This window comes from Ursus maritimus, unplaced genomic scaffold (assembly GCF_017311325.1).
Source record: "Ursus maritimus isolate PB19 unplaced genomic scaffold, ASM1731132v1 scaffold_12, whole genome shotgun sequence".
In the NCBI taxonomy this organism is placed as follows: Eukaryota; Metazoa; Chordata; class Mammalia; order Carnivora; family Ursidae; genus Ursus; species Ursus maritimus.
The window spans coordinates 3,753,089-3,774,984 of NW_024423564.1; the positions used below are offsets into that span (position 1 = coordinate 3,753,089).

At 42.1% G+C, this 21,896-nt stretch overlaps 1 protein-coding gene across 1 annotated transcript; it reads left to right on the top strand.

Moving 5' to 3' along the window:
* The first annotated feature begins 1,562 nt into the window (after nt 1–1,562).
* On the top strand, nt 1,563–21,877 carry PDZK1 (PDZ domain containing 1). Its single transcript, XM_008707740.2, has 8 exons — nt 1,563–1,772; nt 2,461–2,710; nt 4,369–4,505; nt 5,354–5,549; nt 8,334–8,530; nt 12,642–12,878; nt 19,167–19,457; nt 21,037–21,877. The coding sequence occupies exons 1-8, from the start codon at nt 1,563–1,565 to the stop codon at nt 21,088–21,090; spliced, it is 1,572 nt and encodes a 523-aa protein (XP_008705962.1). The 3' UTR covers nt 21,091–21,877.
* Nucleotides 21,878–21,896: the final 19 nt, after the last annotated feature.

Below are 21,896 nucleotides of genomic sequence, written 5' to 3' on the forward strand. Positions count from 1 at the left end.
GGCAGTGGGTCATGCTTCGAGAGCTGCTAATTTCCCCCAGGGGTGGCTGCTGACCACACGACTGTGGCTCTCCTTTTCTCTTCCCTGGAGACGCAGTGGGGAGGGCTCAGGCCCTGGGCCCTTGGCGAGAGATCACTTGAAACGGTATCTATTTGTTTGTTTTCTTGACTGCTTAGTCATTCATGCCACTGGTGGCATGGCTGCCAGACTTGGCTGAGACTCCTACCTGCAATGGCCGAGTTGTCAGACAGCGGGAGCCTTTCTGCCTGTTTGTACTGCGTGTCTCTGTGGGCATGAAGGTCAGAGATGGCTATCTGGAGTCACCATGGCGTGGCTTCCAGGGAGCCTGCAGTGCTTTGCTGTCTCTCTTTCACCCCACCCTCCATGCCCTCCATGCTCATCTGTTCCTGTCCCTGCAGGAGGGCAGGGACAGATGGTTTCTTCTCTGATTTACTGGTAGGGAACTGTGACGAGCTGAACGCAAGGCTCGCCCTGCAGGCAGTGTAAGCAGCAGAGGCCAGTCTTCTTCTCTCGGGCCTCTGCCTTGCACCAGCCGTTCTGGCCTCTACTTTTCTTCTCCTGTGAAAGAAAACGCTTAAGCTAGGAGGGAGGGAGGACACTGGCAGGAGACTTCCCCATAGGAACTGGGTGCCTGAGCCCCAGCTGGTGCTTTTCACACTTGTCCCTTCTTCTGTGGCTAAGGACCTTGCTCCAGCAGTGGGGCAAAAGGAAGGGCAGGATGGATGGAAGTGGAAGCTGCTTCAGGTGGGAGAAGTCAGACCCGGCCACAGGAATCCTTTCTCTGGAGGCATCCCTACTCTGCTCTGACTAGAACTTCATGGTCCTGGTCAACCACTTTTCTATCTCCTCTCCAATAGATCAGGTCAGCTCCGAGGGCTGGTGTCTCTGTTTTTACTTGTTTGAGGTCTTCCTGATCCCGTCCTGCCTCACCTGACTCCCACTAGTCCTTCAGGTTTTAGGAAAGTCGTTTTCCCAGGAAGCCATTCTTAATTCTGCCCGTCCCATCCCCTACTCCCAGTGCCCTTTGTTATGTTCTGCCTTATCACTCTGTTCCTCCCTAGCACATCATTCATTCTGTGTTGTTGTAAAAATACGTTCTGCCCAATATGAGAGGCAAAGTATAGGTCTGTCTTGCTCACAGATTTATCCTTCAGGCCTAGTCCTTGGGAGGTTCTTCAAATATTTGAATGAAAGTGGGCTTGGATTTTCTTAAAATTTTTAGATCAGGTATTTAGACCTACTTTCTTTAGATCGGGGACAAAGAGGAATTTAGTTTTGGAGCTATTGAAACTGAAAATTCTGTGTCCAGGACCCAGCCAAATACACGGGTCTGAAACTCAAGTAAAAAGATCATCCTTGGGGAAATAGATCTGGAAATCATTAGCAAGTCCTGGAAGGTGGCCTCCTTTGCCCCTGGTGTTGCTGTAGTCTAGATTTGGCGTGGTTAGAAGAATAAGATTATGGGAGTTGGAGGACAAGGGTTCTCTCTTCAAGCAGATTTTCTTTCCCATGGGTTTATCCATTTGTTTTTCAGCGCAGAAATGGCTTCCACCTTCCATCCACGAGAATGTGAGCTGTCTAAACAAGAAGGGCAAAGCTATGGCTTCTTCCTGCGAATTGAGAAGGACACTGATGGCCACCTGGTCCGGGTGGTTGAGAAGGGTAGCCCAGCGGAGAAGGCAGGCCTCCAGGATGGAGACCGAGTTCTTAGGATCAATGGTGTCTTTGTGGACAAAGAAGAGCATACGCAGGTGAATGGGACATCTGGGGTTCTTCTTCCAGGATCTCCTTAGCCTCCACATCTCTGCTGGTTAGTTTTTGGGGTCAGTGGAGATTTCCCAGCTTCCACTGGCAAGGCAGATCCCTTTATGGCTGTACTTTCTGCCTGCTAATCAAGTCCCCTCCAGTTAACTGGGAACTGTAGGATTATTCCTAGATTGAATAGTGTCAGCCAATAGGCATCCTGTTTGCTGTATGCCAGGATCTATTGCTAGGCAATTTCATATTCATTATTTTGTTGAACCCTCATCACAGCCCGTGAGGTTACATATCACCATTTCTCAGAAGAGGGCCCAGAGGCTCAGAGAACTTCGCTTGCTAATGTGTTCATGCAGTGCACACATGGGAGGGTCTGACCTCACTCCCATTCTGCCTGCCTCCTAGTGGATGCTCCTTCCAGTACCCCACCCTGTTCCCATGAGCCCAGCTGGGATTGGGCCACACTCTAGGTTCCAACAGTGCTAGAGCCTTGCCCCCTCCAATCTGCCGCTTGCTCTAAGAAGGGATGGGGTATAGAGGCTGGAGCACCATCTGCTGACTCCTTGGGCTTCAGGGTCAGCATTCAGAATCTCTAGATTCAGAGAATGGGCCAGATGGTGAGTGTCCCCTTATGGCATCTGATAGAGTTCTTGGTTAAAGTTATCTTTTTCTTCCTCCTAGGTTGTAGATCTGGTCAGAAAGAGTGGGAATTCGGTGACTTTACTAGTGCTGGATGGGGAGTCCTATGAGAAAGCAATGAAAAACCAGGTAGACTTGAAAGAGTTGGGACAAAGTCAGAAGGAGCCAAGTTTGAATGATAAGAAACTGGCCTCTGTGGTGAACGAAGGAGCACAGACTTGGACCCAGCCACGGCTCTGCTACCTAGTGAAGGAGGGGAACAGCTATGGCTTCTCTCTGAAAACTGTCCAAGGTGAGTTTGAGGGTGGAATTTCCAGAAGAAAGATACTGTTATTGGTTAATGACTTTAACAAACTTTTCAGATGCTATGGCTATCCAATTGCAGCTTCTCCCTCCCTCCCTGGCCTTTCCCTTGCTTTGACAATTGTGTAATGAGGGATCAAAACACTGGACCCAGCACAGGGTGGGGAGGGCCACTGGGCACTCTTGTCCCCCAGTGTTTGTTAGCTGAGCCTTGGAGGCCAGAGGGTTAGAGGGCTGATGTTTCCTTGTCATTCTTTCTTAGCTGCCTTACGGTGAGGGTGGAGGGGAGAAGGGGGAATAAAAGGCAAGAAAAAGGAGATTCTTCATAATAGCTACTTTTGAATAGGATGATATCTTTTCACTTCTGAGTGCCCAGGTGATAATTTATTCAATAAATTCTTGAGCACCTGTTGATGGGCCAGACCCTGTTATAGTTGCTGAGGATGCTATACTCATCCCCACCCTCCTCTGACATTGAAACAGTACCTTCAGCTGTGGCCTAGCCTCAACTGCCCTGAGGTGCGTCCATCAGGAAATACTAGAAGCTCTGTTTCTAGAGTTTCGGAGATGCAGGCTGGCTTTTGCTCAGTTGACCGTGGTTCTGTAATGGTGTGTCTGGGATTTAGGTTGGAGCCGTAGAGGCTATATAAACCTTTTGGCTCCTCCTTGAATGTTGCTCCTCCCATATTCTTTCTGCTCCTGGAGAAGCACTGGTCATAACTGGGTAAGTAATAAAGAGCAGAACAATAGTAAACATAAAATTGTTTCCAAGACTTATTTAACCTATAGCAAGAGATATAAAGTAGCTGTAAGAGGTATTTCTCAAGTTTGTCAGTTATTAAACATTATGGTGCAGGTGGGCAGGGGAAGCTTGGCATTTCTTAGTAGTCCATATCAGCAAAATGGTGAAAAAATGATCATAATTCAGATTCTATTTATTTGACTCTTGTGCTAATGTACATAATAAATGATTTAAATTAGCTTTATGAAGAAAATGTTTTCTTCACGACAAATGTAAAACAAGGTAACGGGAGAAATTTTAAAGTGGCAGTTTATACTGTTATTCCTTACAAATGATTTATTTTGTCATTATGAAGGTTGAAATATTAATATCTTGAAAGAATTGACAGCATTTCTGTAAGAAGCCCCTAAATCACATCATCTACTAATCCAGACCGACTGTATGTGTGGATACATCCCCACCCTTCTGTGCTTCTGTCCTCTTAAGCCTGCATGAGCGAGATTTAGTGACTTCACGGGTATGTGGTGGTTGGTGATAGTACTAATCAAAGAGGACAGAATGGAACAGGTGCCTTCTAATTCCACAAAGGCAAAGAACGGGAGTAAGACACAATGATGCAGCATGGGCATGCTCGGTGCTTTCTGGTCTAAGAGGCCACTGCCCTTGAGATTCCTTCCTTGCATTTAGTTGGGCTCAGAAATTCTATTCAGATCAGTAGAAACCAACCGAATAATGTCTGTATCAAGCTTTGTGCTAGGAGCTGTAATTTTAATTCTAGATTAGAACAAAGTCTATTTGAGTTAGCCTTAAGACTGGAAGTTGTAATTTTGCATTATTGGAAGAAAACCCCTTATTGTTGGACTTTCTGTGTAATGGAGTTGTAATGCTTGTCCACGCCCTTTCAGGTAAAAAGGGAGTGTACATGACTGACATAATGCCTCAAGGTGTGGCTATGAAAGCTGGTGTCCTGGCTGATGATCACTTGATTGAAGTGAATGGAGAGAATGTAGAAGATGCCAGCCATGAGGAAGTGGTTGCAAAGGTATAGCCCAAAGGGGTACTTTTCTTACCTTTCACTCTACTCTTATTGGAAGTGACAGGAAGACATGAATGGTAGTTTATGATGGGAGAAATATAATGATGAGAAGTTGACCAGCCCTTTGTATTAAGAGTGAACAGACTCCCTAATGGTGTGGGCAGTATTAACATACGGTTTTGGAATGAGGCATTTGCTAGTTTCAGGTTTTCAGAGAAAAACATTCTAAAGAATCATTAACTTTATCTTTTGGATCTTATTTGTATCTGATTGGGAGCCCCTCTGAATTTATAAAAAAGTCAGTGTTGTACTAAAATGTTTTAATACAAGCTGGCAGATAACCAATGTGGTGATGAATATAGAGCTACACGTGGGGAGTGTTGGAAAACCCGTTACCCCAAATCTTATGTCCCAGCGCAGTTCCATGACACATGGATAACACTCTGAGGTTTTCCTTTGAGGTCATATGGAACCTTGAAAACTGACCAACTTTATCTTCTCTTGGTAGAATAATTTTTCAAAGTAGACCTTTACTTGCTTTTCCAAACTCCTTTTATAGACTTAAGTATCTCACTTAAATACCTTTCTGGGTTTTCAAATTCTAGCGTTCACTTGGGTTCCGTTAGCATCTGTGTGGGTGAGGTCATACTTAGCAAAGGCAAACACAACTGTGGACGTGGAGATAGAGAAACACCAGTGAGATGGTGGGAAAAGTGTCATAGTTTAAACTCGGGCCTTACATTCCATATTTTCTATCAAATCTAGAGACCGAGTGCCCCTGGGAAGAAACTTTCCTGCTTCCCAGCATTGTCCTTGGAGATGGCGGTCAGTCTCACCTGTGTGTGCTGTTGCAGGTGAAGAACTCCGGAAGCCGTGTCATGTTCCTGCTGGTGGACAAGGAGACTGACAAGCTCCATGCTGAACAGAAGATAAAATTCAAGAGAGAAACAGCCAGTTTGAAACTGCTACCCCACCAGCCCCGGGTTGTGGAGATGAAGAAGGGAAGCAATGGCTATGGTTTCTATCTACGGGCAGGCCCAGAACAGAAAGGTGAGGCACTGGAAGAGCAGAAAACTTGGTGGTGTGACCATCTAATTCTTCAGCCAGTCTGACTCCAGAGTTCCGTTAGGCCTCCGAGTCACTACCAGTTGCATGAGGGGACATAAGACGCTAGAGAGCATAGCTGGGTCAGTTCCCATGGGGGCCATGATGGGCATCTCAAGGTTTCCTTAGCAGAATGATAAGGCAGAATTTTGGATCTGGGCAGTAGTATGCTGTAAATTTGCTCTTTGGAAAAAAAATGCCCTAATTTGTAGCATTTGTTGATTTTTTTGTTTATTTTTTTTGTGGTATACATACTCCCAATATACCTTATTTCAACCTACCAATGTGCTGTCACAGAATGCAAAGTTAAGAAGTCTTGAACAGAATTGGTTCTCATGAGCTGGTGTGAGCCAACTCCAATACACCACTGGATCTGAGGCAGGGGTGTAGGTCGGGATCCCGGAATCAAATAGAATCAGGAATTTTTGTGATTCCTTGTAACTCAATAAGGAAAGAACTAAGGGCCTTATAAGAAACAGAATATATAAAGGAATGCAGGCTCAGGCCATTTGCAAACTATTATCCTAGACGTTCTATTTTCTTTTCATTATGTATATTTATGTTAATTCACCAAATATTAATTTGATTCATATTATGTAAAAACATCCTCAGGGCCTTATAGAATATCGAGTGAGTCAAACAGGAATCCTTCAGTCAAGGAGCCCACTATTTAGTAGAGGAGATATAACACATACGTCCATAACTGAAGGTGGATGGTGAGGCGCACCTTAATATGGGGTAGGGAACTACTGGAATTCAAGCTTGGAGCAAGTTTTTCTTACTAAAAAAGTACTACAAGGCCTCATGGTAGAGATAGCACCTGAGCTCAGGCTTTGTAGTGCGAACAAAATTTGGACAAGTAGATGGTATGGGGACAATGAAGGCCGTTCCATGAGGATAGGATTGTGTGAACAAATCAGGGAAACATGGGCGTAGTTTGATTGGCATTTAATGCATGGCACAGAAAACCACGTTAGAAAGGGAGGTTGGAAAGGGATGATGAGGGCCTTTAATGTCAGGTTGAAGAGTTTGGACTTGGCTCTGTAGTTGATGGGGAGTGAAAGGTTTTTTCAACAGTGGGAGAGGAAAAATTAAGCCTACAGCATCTTGGGGGCTTTACGCATCTCTATTACTCCTAATAATTCTGCAAGAAGAATTTCTGAAATTGGGGGGCGCCTGGGTGGCACAGCGGTTAAGCGTCTGCCTTCGGCCCAGGGCGTGATCCCGGCATTCTGGGATTGAGCCCCACATCAGGCTCTTCTGCTATGAGCCTGCTTCTTCCTCTCCCACTCCCCCTGCCTGTGTTGCCTCTCTCGCTGGCTGTCTCTATCTCTGTCAAATAAATAAATAAAATCTTAAAAAAAAAAAAAAGAATTTCTGAAATTGAGGGCTGGGAGAAGATACAGTAATTATTATAAGGACAAATAGTTGTGGTTTAACTGGGACCAAATTCAGGTCTTTTTCGGCTCTAAAGCCTGCACTTGTGCTGTTGTACCGAGGAACGACTTGGTCAGACATTGCATCAAGATGAATCTGAAGGCAGATTTGTATTGGAGAAGGCAAGGATTAGGGATAGGGAGAGCAGTTGGTAAGGTGCTGTAGTTGTTAGGTAGAATTTAAGGCAGGAACTAATATCACATGCATTTAGGTAGAAGTGGGGCCAGAGAAGAGATGTGTCAAATATGAAGGTAACATCAAATGGCCCAGCAGTTGATTAGAATACGGGGAGTGGATACTGAGGAAGAATTGATGCTAAATGTCAATGACTAGGGTGATGGAGCTGCCATGAACAGGTGACTGAGGGGAGGAGCTTTGGAATGGGGGAGATGGGCAGAGATGACTTTTGGTTTGAATATGTTACATTTGAGGGATCTATAGGCTATTTAGTTGGAGATGCTCAGTAGCTAGCTGGAAAAGTGAAACTGGGGCTTGTTAAAATAGTGGGAAGGACAAAAAAAGTGTGAGAGATCTGAAAGCATCTGGTGGAGACAGTTCAAGTCAGGAGAGGAAGGGTAAAGACACATCGTTGAGGCATGAACACAGACACATTCACAGTTGAATGCACCCAATTTGCTACTAAAATGCCAGCATATGTTTCCTAGGCTCTGAGTTCTTTAGTTTTGTTATTTCTTCTTCCTGCCCCATTTTAATGGCTTAGCTTCTTTTTTTTTTTTTAAAGATTTTATTTATTCATTTGACAGAGATAGAGACAGCCAGCGAGAGAGGGAACACAAGCAGGGGGAGTGGAAGAGGAAGAAGCAGGCTCATAGCGGAAGAGCCTGATGTGGGGCTCGATCCCACAACGCCAGGATCACGCCCTGAGCCGAAGGCAGACACTTAACGACTGAGCCACCCAGGCACCCCAGTGGCTTAGCTTCTGCATAAGATGTGTGGGTACAAGGATGCTCACTGACTTCCTGGGAACTTGCTGACTCTTAATGCTTAGCATGCTAGTTTGTCAAGATTGAGTCTCAGACACTTTCAGCAACAACATGATTCTTTAAGATCCTTTCATCGGTAATGGCTGAGTTTGTTCCTGGAGTAAGTTGTGGGCAGGGAATGAGGCTGGAGAGTGTGCTTATCGTCTATCCTTGGATGCCAGTGGGAGGGGCAGTAGTATTCAGCATGCCTTTTAAATTTATTTTATCAGAGCCTTGGGCTCCAGCAGAAATTCCACAGCTTAATTTAGGGGTCTTTCTGATAATTTTATTTCATTTTTGGGGTGGGTAGGTCAAGTCATCAAGGACATAGATTCTGGAAGTCCAGCAGAGGAGGCTGGCTTGAAGAACAATGACCTGTTAGTTGCTGTCAACGGCGAGTCTGTGGAGTCCCTGGATCATGACAGTGTGGTGGAAATGATTAGAAAGGGTGGAGATCAGACTTCGCTGCTGGTGGTAGACAAAGAGACGGACAACATGTATAGACTGGTAAATAATTTAAGATCGCGTATTCGTGCATTAAGGTTGGGTTGGTTCACTCAAGTCCTCAAACTTTGGCTAAGTTACCACTTTGATTTTCAAACTGGAAGGGCATAGCAATCATCATTAAGGCTGCACTGAAGTTCAAATTGGTGGTGATAAGAGAATGCCAAGTGATTGGTAAATGAGTTTTAAGTCCTTGGATTCAAAATTTTGAGAGAATTTGCAAATGTAATTACAGAATGACTCTTGGTGATCTGAGAAAACTCTGTGAACAATAGCCTGGAAAAGGCAGATGTAGCCCTAACTTTCCCAAATAGGAAACAACCGGATTTTAAGCTATAGACCAATAAGTTCCATTAACCCCACATAGACGTCTAGAAAGGATTAAACAGCTTCTAAGCCCTTCGCAAGCAAATAGAAACATGGATTCACCAAGACTAACTAACCTGAGTGTCAAACTAACCTTATTTGCTCTCAACTTTTAATCACAACTGGTGTTATCTGGATGTTTTTAAATAATCTTTTAATTTTATCACAAGAACTGAGGTGTTCAGTCTAGTTTAACTGGCCTTTGGGGGCCTTCTACATACCATCTGCCTCACCAAGTGACAGTCACAGAGTTGGCCAAAGATGTACTTGTTCCACGTGATATACAATAAGGGAAGCACCCAAAGGTGCATCAATGATACAGAGGGAGGGATATGGTAGGGGGCGTTATTAGCCCCTTTTTATAGATTAGCAATTTCTTAGTCTCTCTAAACTTCATTTTTTAAAAAAAAGATTTTATTTATTTATTTGACAGAGAGAGACAGCCAGCGAGAGAGGGAACACAGGCAGGGGGAGTGGGAGAGGAAGAAGCAGGCTTCCAGCGGAGGAGCCCGATGTGGGGCTCGATCCCACAACACTGGGATCACGCCCCGAGCTGAAGGCAGACGCCCAACGACTGCGCCACCCAGGCGCCCCTCTAAACTTCATTTTTAAAAAAAGTCACCCACCTGAGCCAGTATTTGAACCCAAGTTCTTAACTCATTATACCATATACCCTCTCAGCGCATTTTGATTAGCTATTTCAAGATACTTGCGTAAAGAAGATTAAAGAGTGAACTGGATGATGGAACAATTAATGGGTTTTTAGCTAGTTGTACAACCATACATGAAGAATAATTGATATTGGAACAAAGTCAGTCTGAATAGATGTCTCCACTGGTATGCTTCTTACCCTAAGCTAGTTTATTACCAAATTTGGATGGAGACATGGGAAACATTTAACATACTTAAGTCATACGGATGGCTTAATGTGTTGATGGATAATTAATTTACTAGAGATTATAATATTTAAAATATCCAGTCAGGATAGAAAGAAGAATAAGAACTAATAAGTTTAAGTTTAAACAAGAATAAATTTCAGGTACTAAACTAACTTAAAACTAAATTGTATGAATGCCAAATGGTGAGACCTGATTTGAGGACTATAAAAAAAGACCAGAAACCTGATGATACTGTAAGTAGCTGCCCCCACCCCCAAAAAGGGAATTTAAAGTTACTTTAACTGACACTTGGCTTTTGGAGATGATAGCATTACTGTACTGAGTTGTTCAGACCATACTTGAAATGGCCAGTAATGTAATCTTGGGCAAGTTACCCTCCCTGTGCTTGCTTCCCTAGTTGTAAGATGGGGATAGCTACCGTGAAGGGTTATGTGAGGTAATATTTAGAACATTCAGAATAACGCCTGGCACACAGAAATGTTATGTTTGTTAAATCAACAGTGTCCAGTTCTGAGAACAGGACTATAAGAAGGGCAGTGTCAAGAAAGGTAATCAGGGCAGAGGTTTTGGAAATCACCATGTGAATATTTGTTTGAATAAGCATAGACTTTGGGGAAGAAAGGAGACCATCTTCAAGAATTTGAAAGGCTAAATGGTAACTATGTGAGGTGATAGACATGTTGATTACCTTGTTGCAGTGATCACCTCACAATGTGGACGTGAATCAAATAACACCATCCACCTTGAATATATACAGTTTGTCAATTACACTTTATTAAAGCTGGAAAAAACATGAAGCAAATATTGACAAACTTGAAAGTAGGAACAGACAATTCCACCATAATTGCTGGGAGACTTCAATATCTCATTCTCTATCATGGATAGAACCACCAGCCAGAAGATAAGGAACTCAAGGACTTGAACAAAAGAAACGAGCTAGATCTAACAGAAATACAGAGCACTCTACCCAACAACAGAACACATTCTTCTCAAGGGCACATAGGACATTCTCCAGGACAGACCATGTGTTAGACCACAGATTAAGTCACAAGAGCCAAAATATGGAATCAACCCAAGTGTCCACTGACAGATGAATAGCATTAAAAAAGTGGTAAATTGTGTGTGTGTGTGTGTGTGTGTGCGCGTGTGTGTGTGTGTGTGCATAGATCTATATATATGAAGGAATTCAGAAGGCTATTACATGCAAGAAGTCCTTATTTTTGAGGTGTTCTATGGGGCATAGCTTAACCAAATAGAGAATGTATAGGGAGCTAGCTTTGGCTTAAGGACAACTGAAGCTGCCAGGAACAGGGGGAGCCATTTTTGCCAAGTGGTGACCTCCCAGTTGGTAGAAAAGTTTAGGCAGAAGTCAGGAGGTCACTGCTGTAGCTGCTAAGGGGGATTCTGGCATCGGTTTTTTTCCAATCCCTCCTGATTTTATGACAATGATTTAACCATAATGTTCTGGTTTAATATAAGAGAGAACTTTGATCTAAAAAGATGCCTGTCCCCATCTTCTCCCTCCCCCTCCCCAAACCCCCCCTAAAGTAGGTTCCATACAGGGCGGGGGGTGGTGGTGGGGATCTTTGAGATGTATCGGTGAATGAAACAAACACCTAAACCAGCTCCTGGCACATACTAGGCACCCAAATATTTGGAAGTGAATTAAAACTCACGAAGTGTTTAATGTTACTGTACTTATCTTGAGGATCAGGGGCTACTCTCTCATACAGTTGACCTGCCTGTTGGGTAGTGATGTCAGAGGTATTTTTGTATGTAATGAGTCACTGATAACTTTCCACATTTTAAAGACGGAAAGAAATGTGGGACATTTGCAAGTATATCACTGAAAGGTCTGAAATTTAGTTGAACTGGGTAACTAGGAGTTCTTAGCTGGTGCTACTCTTGTTTAGAAAGGAAGATGTGGTCTTGTGGTTAGCAAGAGAGATGATAACCAGAGGACCCCAATCTAATTTTAACCAGGCTTCTGAACAGTACAATTTGGGGCAGAGCACACATTGTACTCACTTTCAATTGCTTGATTTTCTACTCCGTGCCTAATAAAGGTCCTGGATACTTGTGGGCAGCAATTTCACTGCTGATCCAGGATCTTACCATACCCAAATCTACCCTTTAAATTCTCTCAATTAAAACCCACACTCTACTAAGCTTTTAATTCTTTCAAAAAATCAGTCCCATGTCTCCTCTTCTATGTCTCTTCTGTATTCAAGACCATCGCTCCCTTCTTCACAAGGATGGTCTGAGACTGGGGACGGATTAGAAGTATTTAAATATGCTGAGGGGTTTGGCATAACAGGAGTGTCAGCTCATGCTTACAACAAAAAGTAGTAAAATGAGTACAACAGATTACTCTGTGTACTTCAGATGGTGATAAAAATAGTGTTTGTTTCACTTTCTCTGATGTGTTTAAGGCCCGAGGACCATCTCACTGAGGAGGAAGGGCTAGAGGAACCTACTATGCCCGAGCTACAGGGCAAGTCACTCGATGTGTGTCCTCTCCCACAGGGAGGCGGCCTACGGTGGTTAGTGATTTGCTCACTATCACAAAGTCAGAAGAAACGAGCATTTTTGTTACTTATTTTTGGATCTTTGTAAAACATCCTGAACTGCTTTTATTTTGTGTATATGTGCATCTGTTTACTCCGCAGCCAAGCTCAATCTTTCTTTATACCTTTCCCGGTTGGGTAGTGTAGGAATTTTACTGCCCGCAATCAGACGTATCTGCCAGTGTTGTGCAACATATGCGAGACCTTGGGAATTAGGCACATGTACTAAAGTATAGCTACTCATACTTACAATTAATGGGTTTTTCCCTTTATTTTCAAAAGGCTCATTTTTCTCCATTTCTCTACTATCAAAGTCAAGAACTGCCTAATGGTTCTGTCAAGGAGGCTCCAGCTCCGACACTTGCTCCCGCTCTTGCTCCTCTAGAAGATTCCAGTCCAGATACTACAGAGGAAGTAGGAGATCATAAGCCTAAGCTCTGCCGGCTGGTTAAAGGTGAAAATGGCTATGGCTTTCACTTAAACGCGATTCAGGGTCAGCCAGGCTCCTTCATCAAAGAGGTATGGTCATCTGGTTCCAGCAGCCCAATGAGCACAGCCACGGTTAGGAAAGCTGTAGTTTCTCCCACTCACTGATGGCTTAGTAAAAAGGTTACATTGAGGCCTACACTGAGGGCCTCCCTTGGGTTTAAATAAATGCCGTCAAGGTCCTGTACCCTTTAAGATAATGACTAGTACATCCTAAGCTCCCATCTTTTGTTTTTCTTAAACACCTAATTGTCTTTAGATACTTTCAAATCAAACAGATTCCACGACTCTAGCTGACAATCACGGGGAGTGATACTTGGTACTTTTACACATTTAGCCACATGTCCCTCGCCTGTAGGGGCTGACAGTGAGACTAGCCCTATGGCTCTCAAGTCGGAAATATAAAAAGGGAACCTATGAAGGTGAATTAATGCCTTCAACCCAGAAGACATACAATATGATATTCAACCACTGTAATGTTACACATTTTTTTCTTCTGATGATCCTAATGATTTTTTAAAAAATTGAAGTATAGTTGACATAAAATGTTATATCAGGTGTACAACATAGTGTTTTAATAATTATATACATTACAGGTGCTCATCATTGGTAAGTGTAGTTGCCACTGTCACAGTTATTAAATATTGTGGACTATATTCCCTAAGCTGTACTTTTAATTCCTGTGACTTATTTATTTTATAATTGGAAGTCTGTACTTCTTAATCCCCTTTGCCTATTTTGCCCACATCCCCCCATCTGCCTCTGCTTTCGCAACCACCAGTGTTTGTTTTGTCTCTTGGATTCTATATATAAGTGAAATCAGAAGGCATGTGTCTTTTTCAGTCTGACTTATTTCATTTAACATAATACTATCTAGGTCCATCCATGTTGTAAATGGCAAGATTTCATTCTTCTTTTTGGTTGAGTAATAATCTATTGTGACACACGCACACACACACACACACACACACCACATCTTCTTTATCCATTCATCTATCAGTGGGCACTTAGGTGGCTTCCTAATCTTGGCTATTATAAATAATGCTGCTCTAAACAGAGGGGTGCACAGATCTTTTCAAATTGGTGTTTTTGTTTTCTTTGGGAAATACCCAAAAGTGGAATCAATGGGTCTTTATGGTATTTCTATTCTTAATTTTTTGAGGAATCTCCATACTGTTTTCCATGGTGCCTGCACCAGTTTACATTCCCACCCACAGCACACTGGGCTTCATTCCCTTTTCTCCACATCCCTGCCAATACTTGTTATTTCTTATCTTTTTGGTACTAGCCATTCTGACAGGTGTGAGCTGATATCTCGTTGCGGTTTTGATTTGCATTTTCCTAATTAATAATGTTGAGCATTGGGGCGCCTGGGTGGCGCAGTCGTTAAGCGTCTGCCTTCGGCTCAGGGCGTGATCCCGGTGTTCCGGGATGGAGTCCCACATCGGGCTCCTCCGCTGGGAGCCTGCTTCTTCCTCTCCCACTCCCCCTGCTTGTGTTCCCTCTCTCACTGGCTGTCTCTATCTCTCTGTCAAATAAATAGATAAAAATCTTAAAAAAAAAATAATGTTGAGCATCTTTTCCCACGCATCTCTTGGCCATGTGTGTGTCTTCTTTGGGAAAATGCCTATTCAGGTCTTCTGCCCATTTCTTAATTAGATTCTTTGTTGTTATTTGTTGTTGTAGGAGTTTTTATATATTTCGGATATCAACCCTTCATCAGATATATCATTTGCAAATATCTTCTCCATTCAGTAGGTTGCCCTTTCATTTTCATGCTTTCCTCTGCTGCGTCCAAGCTTTTTAGTTTGATATAGTCTGAATGGTTTCTTTTTGCTTTTATTTCCCTTGCCTGAGGAAACAGATCTAGAAAAATGTTGCTAAAGCTGATGTAAGAGTAATTATGACCTGTGTTTTCTTCTAGTTTTATGGTTTCGGGTCTCATATTTAGGTCTTTAATCCATTTTGACTTTATTTGTGTATGTGGTGTAAGAAAGTGGTCTAGTTTCATTCTTTTGCATGTAGCTTTCCAGTTTTCCCAGAACCATTTACCGAAGACACTGTCTTTTCCCCACTGTATATTCTTGCCTCCTTTGTCGTAGATTAATTGACCATATAAGCGTGGGTTTATTTCTGGGCTCTCTATTGTGTTCCGTTGATCTACGTGTCTACTTTTGTGCCAGTACTACCCGGTTTTGATTACTGCAGATTTGTGGCATACCTTGAAATCCGGGATTGTGAGACCCCAGCTTTGTTCTTAAGATTGCTTTACCTATGTGGGATCTTTGTGGTTCCATACAAATTTTAGAATCTTTTGTTTTAGTTTTGTGAAAACCATTATTGGAATTTTGATAGGAATTTCATGGAATCTGTAGATTGCTTTGGGTCGTATGGGCATTTTAACACTATTAATTCTTCCAGTCTATGGTCATGCAATATCTTTCCATTTATGTGTGCCATCTTCAGTTTCTGTCATTACCATCTTAAGAGTTTCAGAGTACAGGCCTTTCAAACCTCTTTCTTAACCTTCATTAAGTTTATTCCTAGGTATTTTATTCTTTTTGATGCAATTGTAAATGGGATTTTCATTCTTTTTTTCTTTTTTTAAGTTTTATTTAAGTAATCTCTACACTCAGTATGGAGCTTGAACTCACAACCCTGAGATCAACAGTGGAATGCTCTTCTGAGCCAGCCGGGTGCCCTCAAATGGAATTTGTTCTCAATTTCTCTTTGTTATTAGTGCACACCAACACAACAGATTTCTCGATATTAAATTTGTATCCTGCAACTTTATTGAATTCATTTACTATACTAGTTTTTGGTGGGGTCTTCAGGGTTTTCTATGTGTAGTATCATGTCAAATAGTGACAGTTTTACTTTTTCCTTACCAATTTGGATGTCCTTTATTTCTTTTCCTTTTCCAATTTTTAAAAAAAGATTTACTTATTTATTTGAGAGAGAGGTGGGAAGGGGCAGAGGGAGACAGAATCCCAAGCACACTCCCCACTGAGTGTGGAGCCCAACGTGGGGCTTGATCTCATGATCCTGAGATCACAACCTGAGTGGAAACCAAGAGTCAGATGCTTAACTGACTGAGCCACCCAGGCGCCCCTATTTTTATTTGTATTTAGCTATTTTTGGATGGAATGTTCTGTATATACTTGTGAAGTCTATCGGTCTAAAGTGTTGTTCAAAGTCACCATTTCCTTATTAATTTCTGTCTGGATGATATATCCATTGATGTAAGTGGAGTGTTAAAGTCACCTGTGATTATTGTATTACTGTCAGTTTCTCCCTTTACATCTGTTAATAATTGCTTTATGTATTCTGGTGCTCCTATGTTGGGTGCATAGATGTTTACAATTGTTATGTTGGATTATTCCCTTTATCATTAGGTAGTGCCTTCGTCTCTATCTACTGTTTTTGTTTTAAAGTCTATTTTATCTAATGTAAGGATTGCTACCTTGGCTTTATTCTTGGCTTCCATTTGCATGGTATGTTTTTTAGCCTGTCACTTTTAGCCTGTGTCTTTAGGCCTGAAGTGAGTCTCTTATAGGCAGCGTATAAATCGGTCTTGTTTTTGTACCCATGTAGTTACCCTCTGTCTTTTGGAGCATTTAGACCACCTACATTTAAAGTAATCATTGATAGGTATGTACCTATGACATTTTGTTAATTGTTTTCTGGCTATTTTTGTAGTTCTTCTATTCCTTTCTTCTTTTGCTCTCTTCCCCTGTGACTCTTGATTTTCTTTAGTGTTATGCTTGGATTCCTTTCTAATTTTTTTGGTATCTGTTACAGGTTTTTGGTTTATGGTTACCTATATAACATCCTAAATATATACAGTGTATATTAAGTTGATGGTCACTTAAATTCAAATACTTTTTTTTTTTTTTAAAGAGAGCGAGAGAACGCACAAATGAGCATGGGAGAGGGAGGACCAGAGGGAGAGAGGGACTCCTAAGCAGGATCCATGCCCTGAGTGGAACCCGATGCAGGGGGCTTGATCTCACAACCCTGAGATCATGACCTAAGCTGAAATCAAGAGTCAGATGCTTAACCGCCTGAGACACCCAGGTGTCCCGTATTCAAATACATTCTAAAGGCACTACATTTTTATTCTTTTCCCTCCACATTTAGTGCGTGTCTTATTTTACATCTTTTATTTTGTAAATCTCTTATTATTTTTTTTAGATATGATTGGTTTTACTACTTTTGTGTCTCAGCCTTCACACTAGGTTTATAAGTGACTGATGTACTACCTTTACTATATGTTTGCTTTTATTGGTGAAATTTTTTCCTTTCATAATTTTCTTCTAGTTATGGCCTTTTCTTTTCCGCTTGGAGAGGCCCTTCAACATTTCTTGTAAGGCTGATTTAGGGGTTGTGACTTGTTTAACTTTTGTCTGGGAAACTCTCTCCTTCAATTCTGAAAATAATATTACTGGGTAGAACATTCTTGCATGTAGGTTTTTTTCCTTTCAGCCCTTTGCAGGCCAGAGGGGGAGTGGGATTATATGTATAATCCCAAAGTTTCTACTGAAAAATCAGCTGATAGCCTTTATTAGATTTCCATCGTATGTAGCTAGTTGCATTTCTCTTGTTGCTTTTAAGATTCTCTATCTCTAATCTTTGACATTTAAATTATTATGGGTCTTGTGTTCTCCCTTGGGTTCATCTTGCTTGGGATTCTCCTGGACGTCTGTCTCCTTCCCCAGGTTAGGGAAATTTTCAGTTGTTATTTCTTCAAATAAGCTTTCTGTCCCTTTCTCTCTTCTCCTTCTGGGATCCTTATGACATGAGTGTTATTATGCTTAATGTTGTCCCAGAGATTCCTTAACCTAAGCTCAATTAAAATTTTCTTTTCTGGGGCACCTGGGTGGCACAGCGGTTAAGCGTCTGCCTTCCGCTCAGTGCGTGATCCTGGCGATCTGGGATCGGGCCCCACATCGGGCTCCTCCGCTGGGAGCCTGCTTCTTCCTCTCCCACTCCCCCCTGGTTGTGTTCCCTCTCTCGCTGGCTGTCTCTATCTCTGTCAAATAAATAAATAAAATCTTAAAAAAAATTTTTTTTTTCTTTTTGTTTTTCAGCTTGGGTGCTTACCTGTCTTTCCAGATCACTGATCTGTTCTGTATCATCTGTTGATTCCCTCTACTGTATTTTTAAATTTCAGTTATTATAAAAATCAATCAGAGATAAAGAATATATTTTCTGTTTCTTTTAGTTCTCACTGAATTCATTTATTCTTCCCTCAAGTCTGGTGAGCATCTTTATGACCATTACTCTGAACTCTCAGGTTGATTGCTTATCTCCATTTTGTTCAGTTCTTAAGTTTTGTCTTATTCTTTCATTTGAAGCATATTCCTCTGTCTCATTTTGTTTCACTTTTGGTGTTTGTTCCTATGAATTAGACAAAACAGCTACCTCTCCCTGTCTTAAAGGAGTGATCTTGTGTAGAAATGTCCCCAGTGTAGACTGCATGTACCTACTGGCTTTGGGCGGAGCCAGCTCTGGTGGCATGGCTGAAGCAGGCATGGGCTGGGGTGATCTTGGGGTGCCCATGCCATGACTGCTTTGGTGAGACAGCTGAGGGTGACCTGGTATGTGCCATAGTGGGCCCGCCTGGAGCTGGTGTGGGCTAGGGTCCCAGGGTTTGCTGAGGCGGCAGGATGGCTAGAGCACCTGGACCCTGGGTCTGTCTTGCACTATCAAGTTGGAGAGGGAACGTAAACAGCGGTACTTGCTAGTACCTGTGACCCTGGAGAGTTTCCCTACCATTCGGTGGATGCTCTAGGGTTAGTAAATCAGTTCCCTTTGTTGTCTAGCTGCTCTTTAAACTGCTATTTTTTCCCTGTGCCCCAGGTTTGGGGAATCTGCGTGCAGACTGCTCAGTGCTCTCTCTCCCTACTGCGCTTTGTAGTGTCAAGGCGGGGGGTGGGTTCATCATTACTGTGTCTCCCTTTCTCCTGCTGTTCTCTATGTGGCCTGTCCTTTTTTTGTGCAGAAGCTGCTCAGTCAGCCCTCAGTTCTTAAGGAGGAATTGCTCTTTATGTAGGTGTATATTTGGTGTCTGGGGGAGGAGGTGAGTTCAGAGTCTTCTTGTGCCGTCATCTTGGACCCCTCTTCCCACGGTACTCATTTGAGTATGGAAGTTGGAGCTTTCAGAAGCAGAAAAGTATTAGAGCACCTTTCTTCTGTACCTCAGGGAGAAACAACATGGTTAAGAATACATTTTCAAGCTCCTCTCTCCTCTGAAGGGAAGCTAATCTAACATTCCTTTATCCGTGTCTTGAAGTGATCATGCAGAACTTCTTTTCACAGGTACAGAACGGCAGCCCTGCCGAAGTGGCAGGGCTGGAGGATGAGGATATCATCATCGAAGTGAATGGAGTGAATGTGGAGGATGAACCCTACGAGAAGGTGGTAGACAGAATCCAGAGCAGTGGGAAGAATGTCACACTCTTAGTCTGCGGAAAGAAGGCCTATGATTATTTCCGGGCTAAGAAAATTCCTATTGTCTCCTCCATGGCTGATCCGCTGGCTGCCCCCGCCGATTCCAAAGAAGAAACACTGGCAGAACCAGAGCATGACTCACACATGGCAAAAGAACGAGTGAGTGGTGACAGACTTCTTTTAGTGATCTAACCTATCAGGGTATGATAAAGTCCTTAATAAGTACACTTCAGATCTATGTTTACCACAGATTTCCTAGAATACTAGAAAATGACAAAGGTAACAAGCAAGTCAAATTATTTTGGTGGAGAGGAAGTGGCAGGAGGACAAGCTGCTTTTTCATAGCATGGAGTTGACAGTAACTGTCCAGAGAAAAATGAAGAAATAAAAGTTTATCAAAATTATAATGGAACCACCAGAAGAACGTGAATCAGATTACATACAAATTCTGGTTCTGCCACTTAACAGCCTTGGGCAAATGGATTTATTCGCTCTCTGCCTCACTTTCCCCACCTGCGAACCAAGGATAATTTGTAGGATTATTGGGATTATATTAACTATTTTTAAAAAATTTTACTAATTTTTTTATTTAAAATCAATTAACATATAGTATATTATTAGTTTCAGAGGTAGAGTTTAGTGATTCATCAGTTGCATGTAACACCCAGTGCTCATTACATCACGTGCCCTCCCTAATGCGCATCACCCAGTTACCCCATCCCCCCCCCACCTCCCCTCCAGCAACCCTCTGTTTGTTTCCTATTAACTAAGACTATTGAAGTGCTTCAAACAGTGCCTGGTTAATAACGGTAAGCATAAAACGAATGGTGGTGGTTAGAGACTTGTTTTTAAGATAATTGGCAGGTATTTGTGTTTTAGTAATAGGGAGGAATAAGCATTACTCTGTATTTGGATTAAAATCCTTGATAAGCCTTTTATATTTTTGTCCAAGTTCATAAAGGAAATGTATGGCAAAGCCAAGACTCTAAAAGTTTTATATCATTCTTCTTTACGTTACATTTCATTCTACTCCATTTCCATGAATTTTACAGATTGGTCATATAAATTAAATACTATTTGTGACTGAATACATACTTAGTTTGGGGTGCTACAATAAAAGACCATAGACTGGGTGGCTTATAAACAACACACCTTTATTTCTCACAGTTTTGAAGGACAGATTTGGTGTCTGGGGAAGGCCCTCTTCCAGGCTGTAGAAGGCCAATTTCCTGCTATGTCCTCACATGGTAGAAGGGGACATGGGGCTCCGTGGGGGGCGGGGAGGAACTCTCTTATAAGGCCTTAATCCCAATCACAAGGGCTCCGCCCTCATGACCTAATCACCTCCCAAAGATCCTACCTCCTAATATCATCACCTGACCTTAGGATTAGTATTTCAATATATGAATTTTGGGGAGATACAAACATTCAGACCACAGCACACACAGCAGCCACTGACCTTGCATTCCTGATTGCTTAGCAAAGAAAGCATTCTACTTGTCTTTAAAAAATTTTATGTTTCTATAGCAAGTCAATTATAGGCCTATGCTAGCTTTATAGAAAAGATCTACAGATATTAAGAAATTTGTTAGTGTCAAACAGCAAGCTGGAAACAAAGCCAAGTGTGAAATTCAGGTCAGCTGGCTTCTAGCAAGTGACTCTGCTCCCTGCCTTAAGTCAGGCAACTGCTGACATCCACACTCTCGCACTTACACATCTTTTGTTTTCTTTTGCACAGACGTACAGTACAGCCTCACATTCTTCTTCCAATTCTGAAGATACAGAGATGTGATGAGAGCAAATAATGGCTTTGGCTGACAGCTGTTTCTGGGTATTTAGTAGGAATCCTCTCCTGAAGAATGCGCTGCCATCCATTTACTGTCTCAGAGAGGACCACCTCTGGAAACCAGTTCATTATGTGGGACTGTCTTCTGTTGTCATTTGTCTTGGGGGTGACTACTGCAATGATGGCTTATTTATGGTCAACTTAAGGCAGGACCCAGATTTCATGTGATCTCTTTCAAGCTTCAACTTCACTACATTTCCTCGTAATTCTATAGGCTCCTTGAGCACTAAAGATGATTCATACATCTGTATACGTGAGAGCTGCTATAAAGTGAGCAGATAAGCCTATTAAAATTATGCTTTTGTAAGAATGTTGTGGTTGCTAAAATAGATGCCATTAAGAATGCCTGTAGAATGTACTTGCATCTTCCCTGTTAGCTGATAAAACCTTAATGGTGTTTTTGTTTTTGGTAAACTTGCTTTTATGCTTTAATCTTCATTTTGCCTCTAGAAACCCAAAACATAATAAAATTCAGAATAAGATCTTAGGATTTCCTTAAATTGCATTTCTCAATGTTCTATAAACTTTCCAGCATTTTCCTGTCATGGATGGAGAAAGTAGGGGCTAGGATAGGAATAGACTTATTCCAATTAACAGTTATTCATTGTTTTACTCCGCAGCATGAGGGGCCGACGGAAAGGAAAAAATGAGACCTCATCGCCAAATTGATTGTACAGCAATTCACTCTCAAATACTACTAGCTTAAAAGGAAATCAATAAAGATGATATACCCGACTGCTCTCAGTAGAATC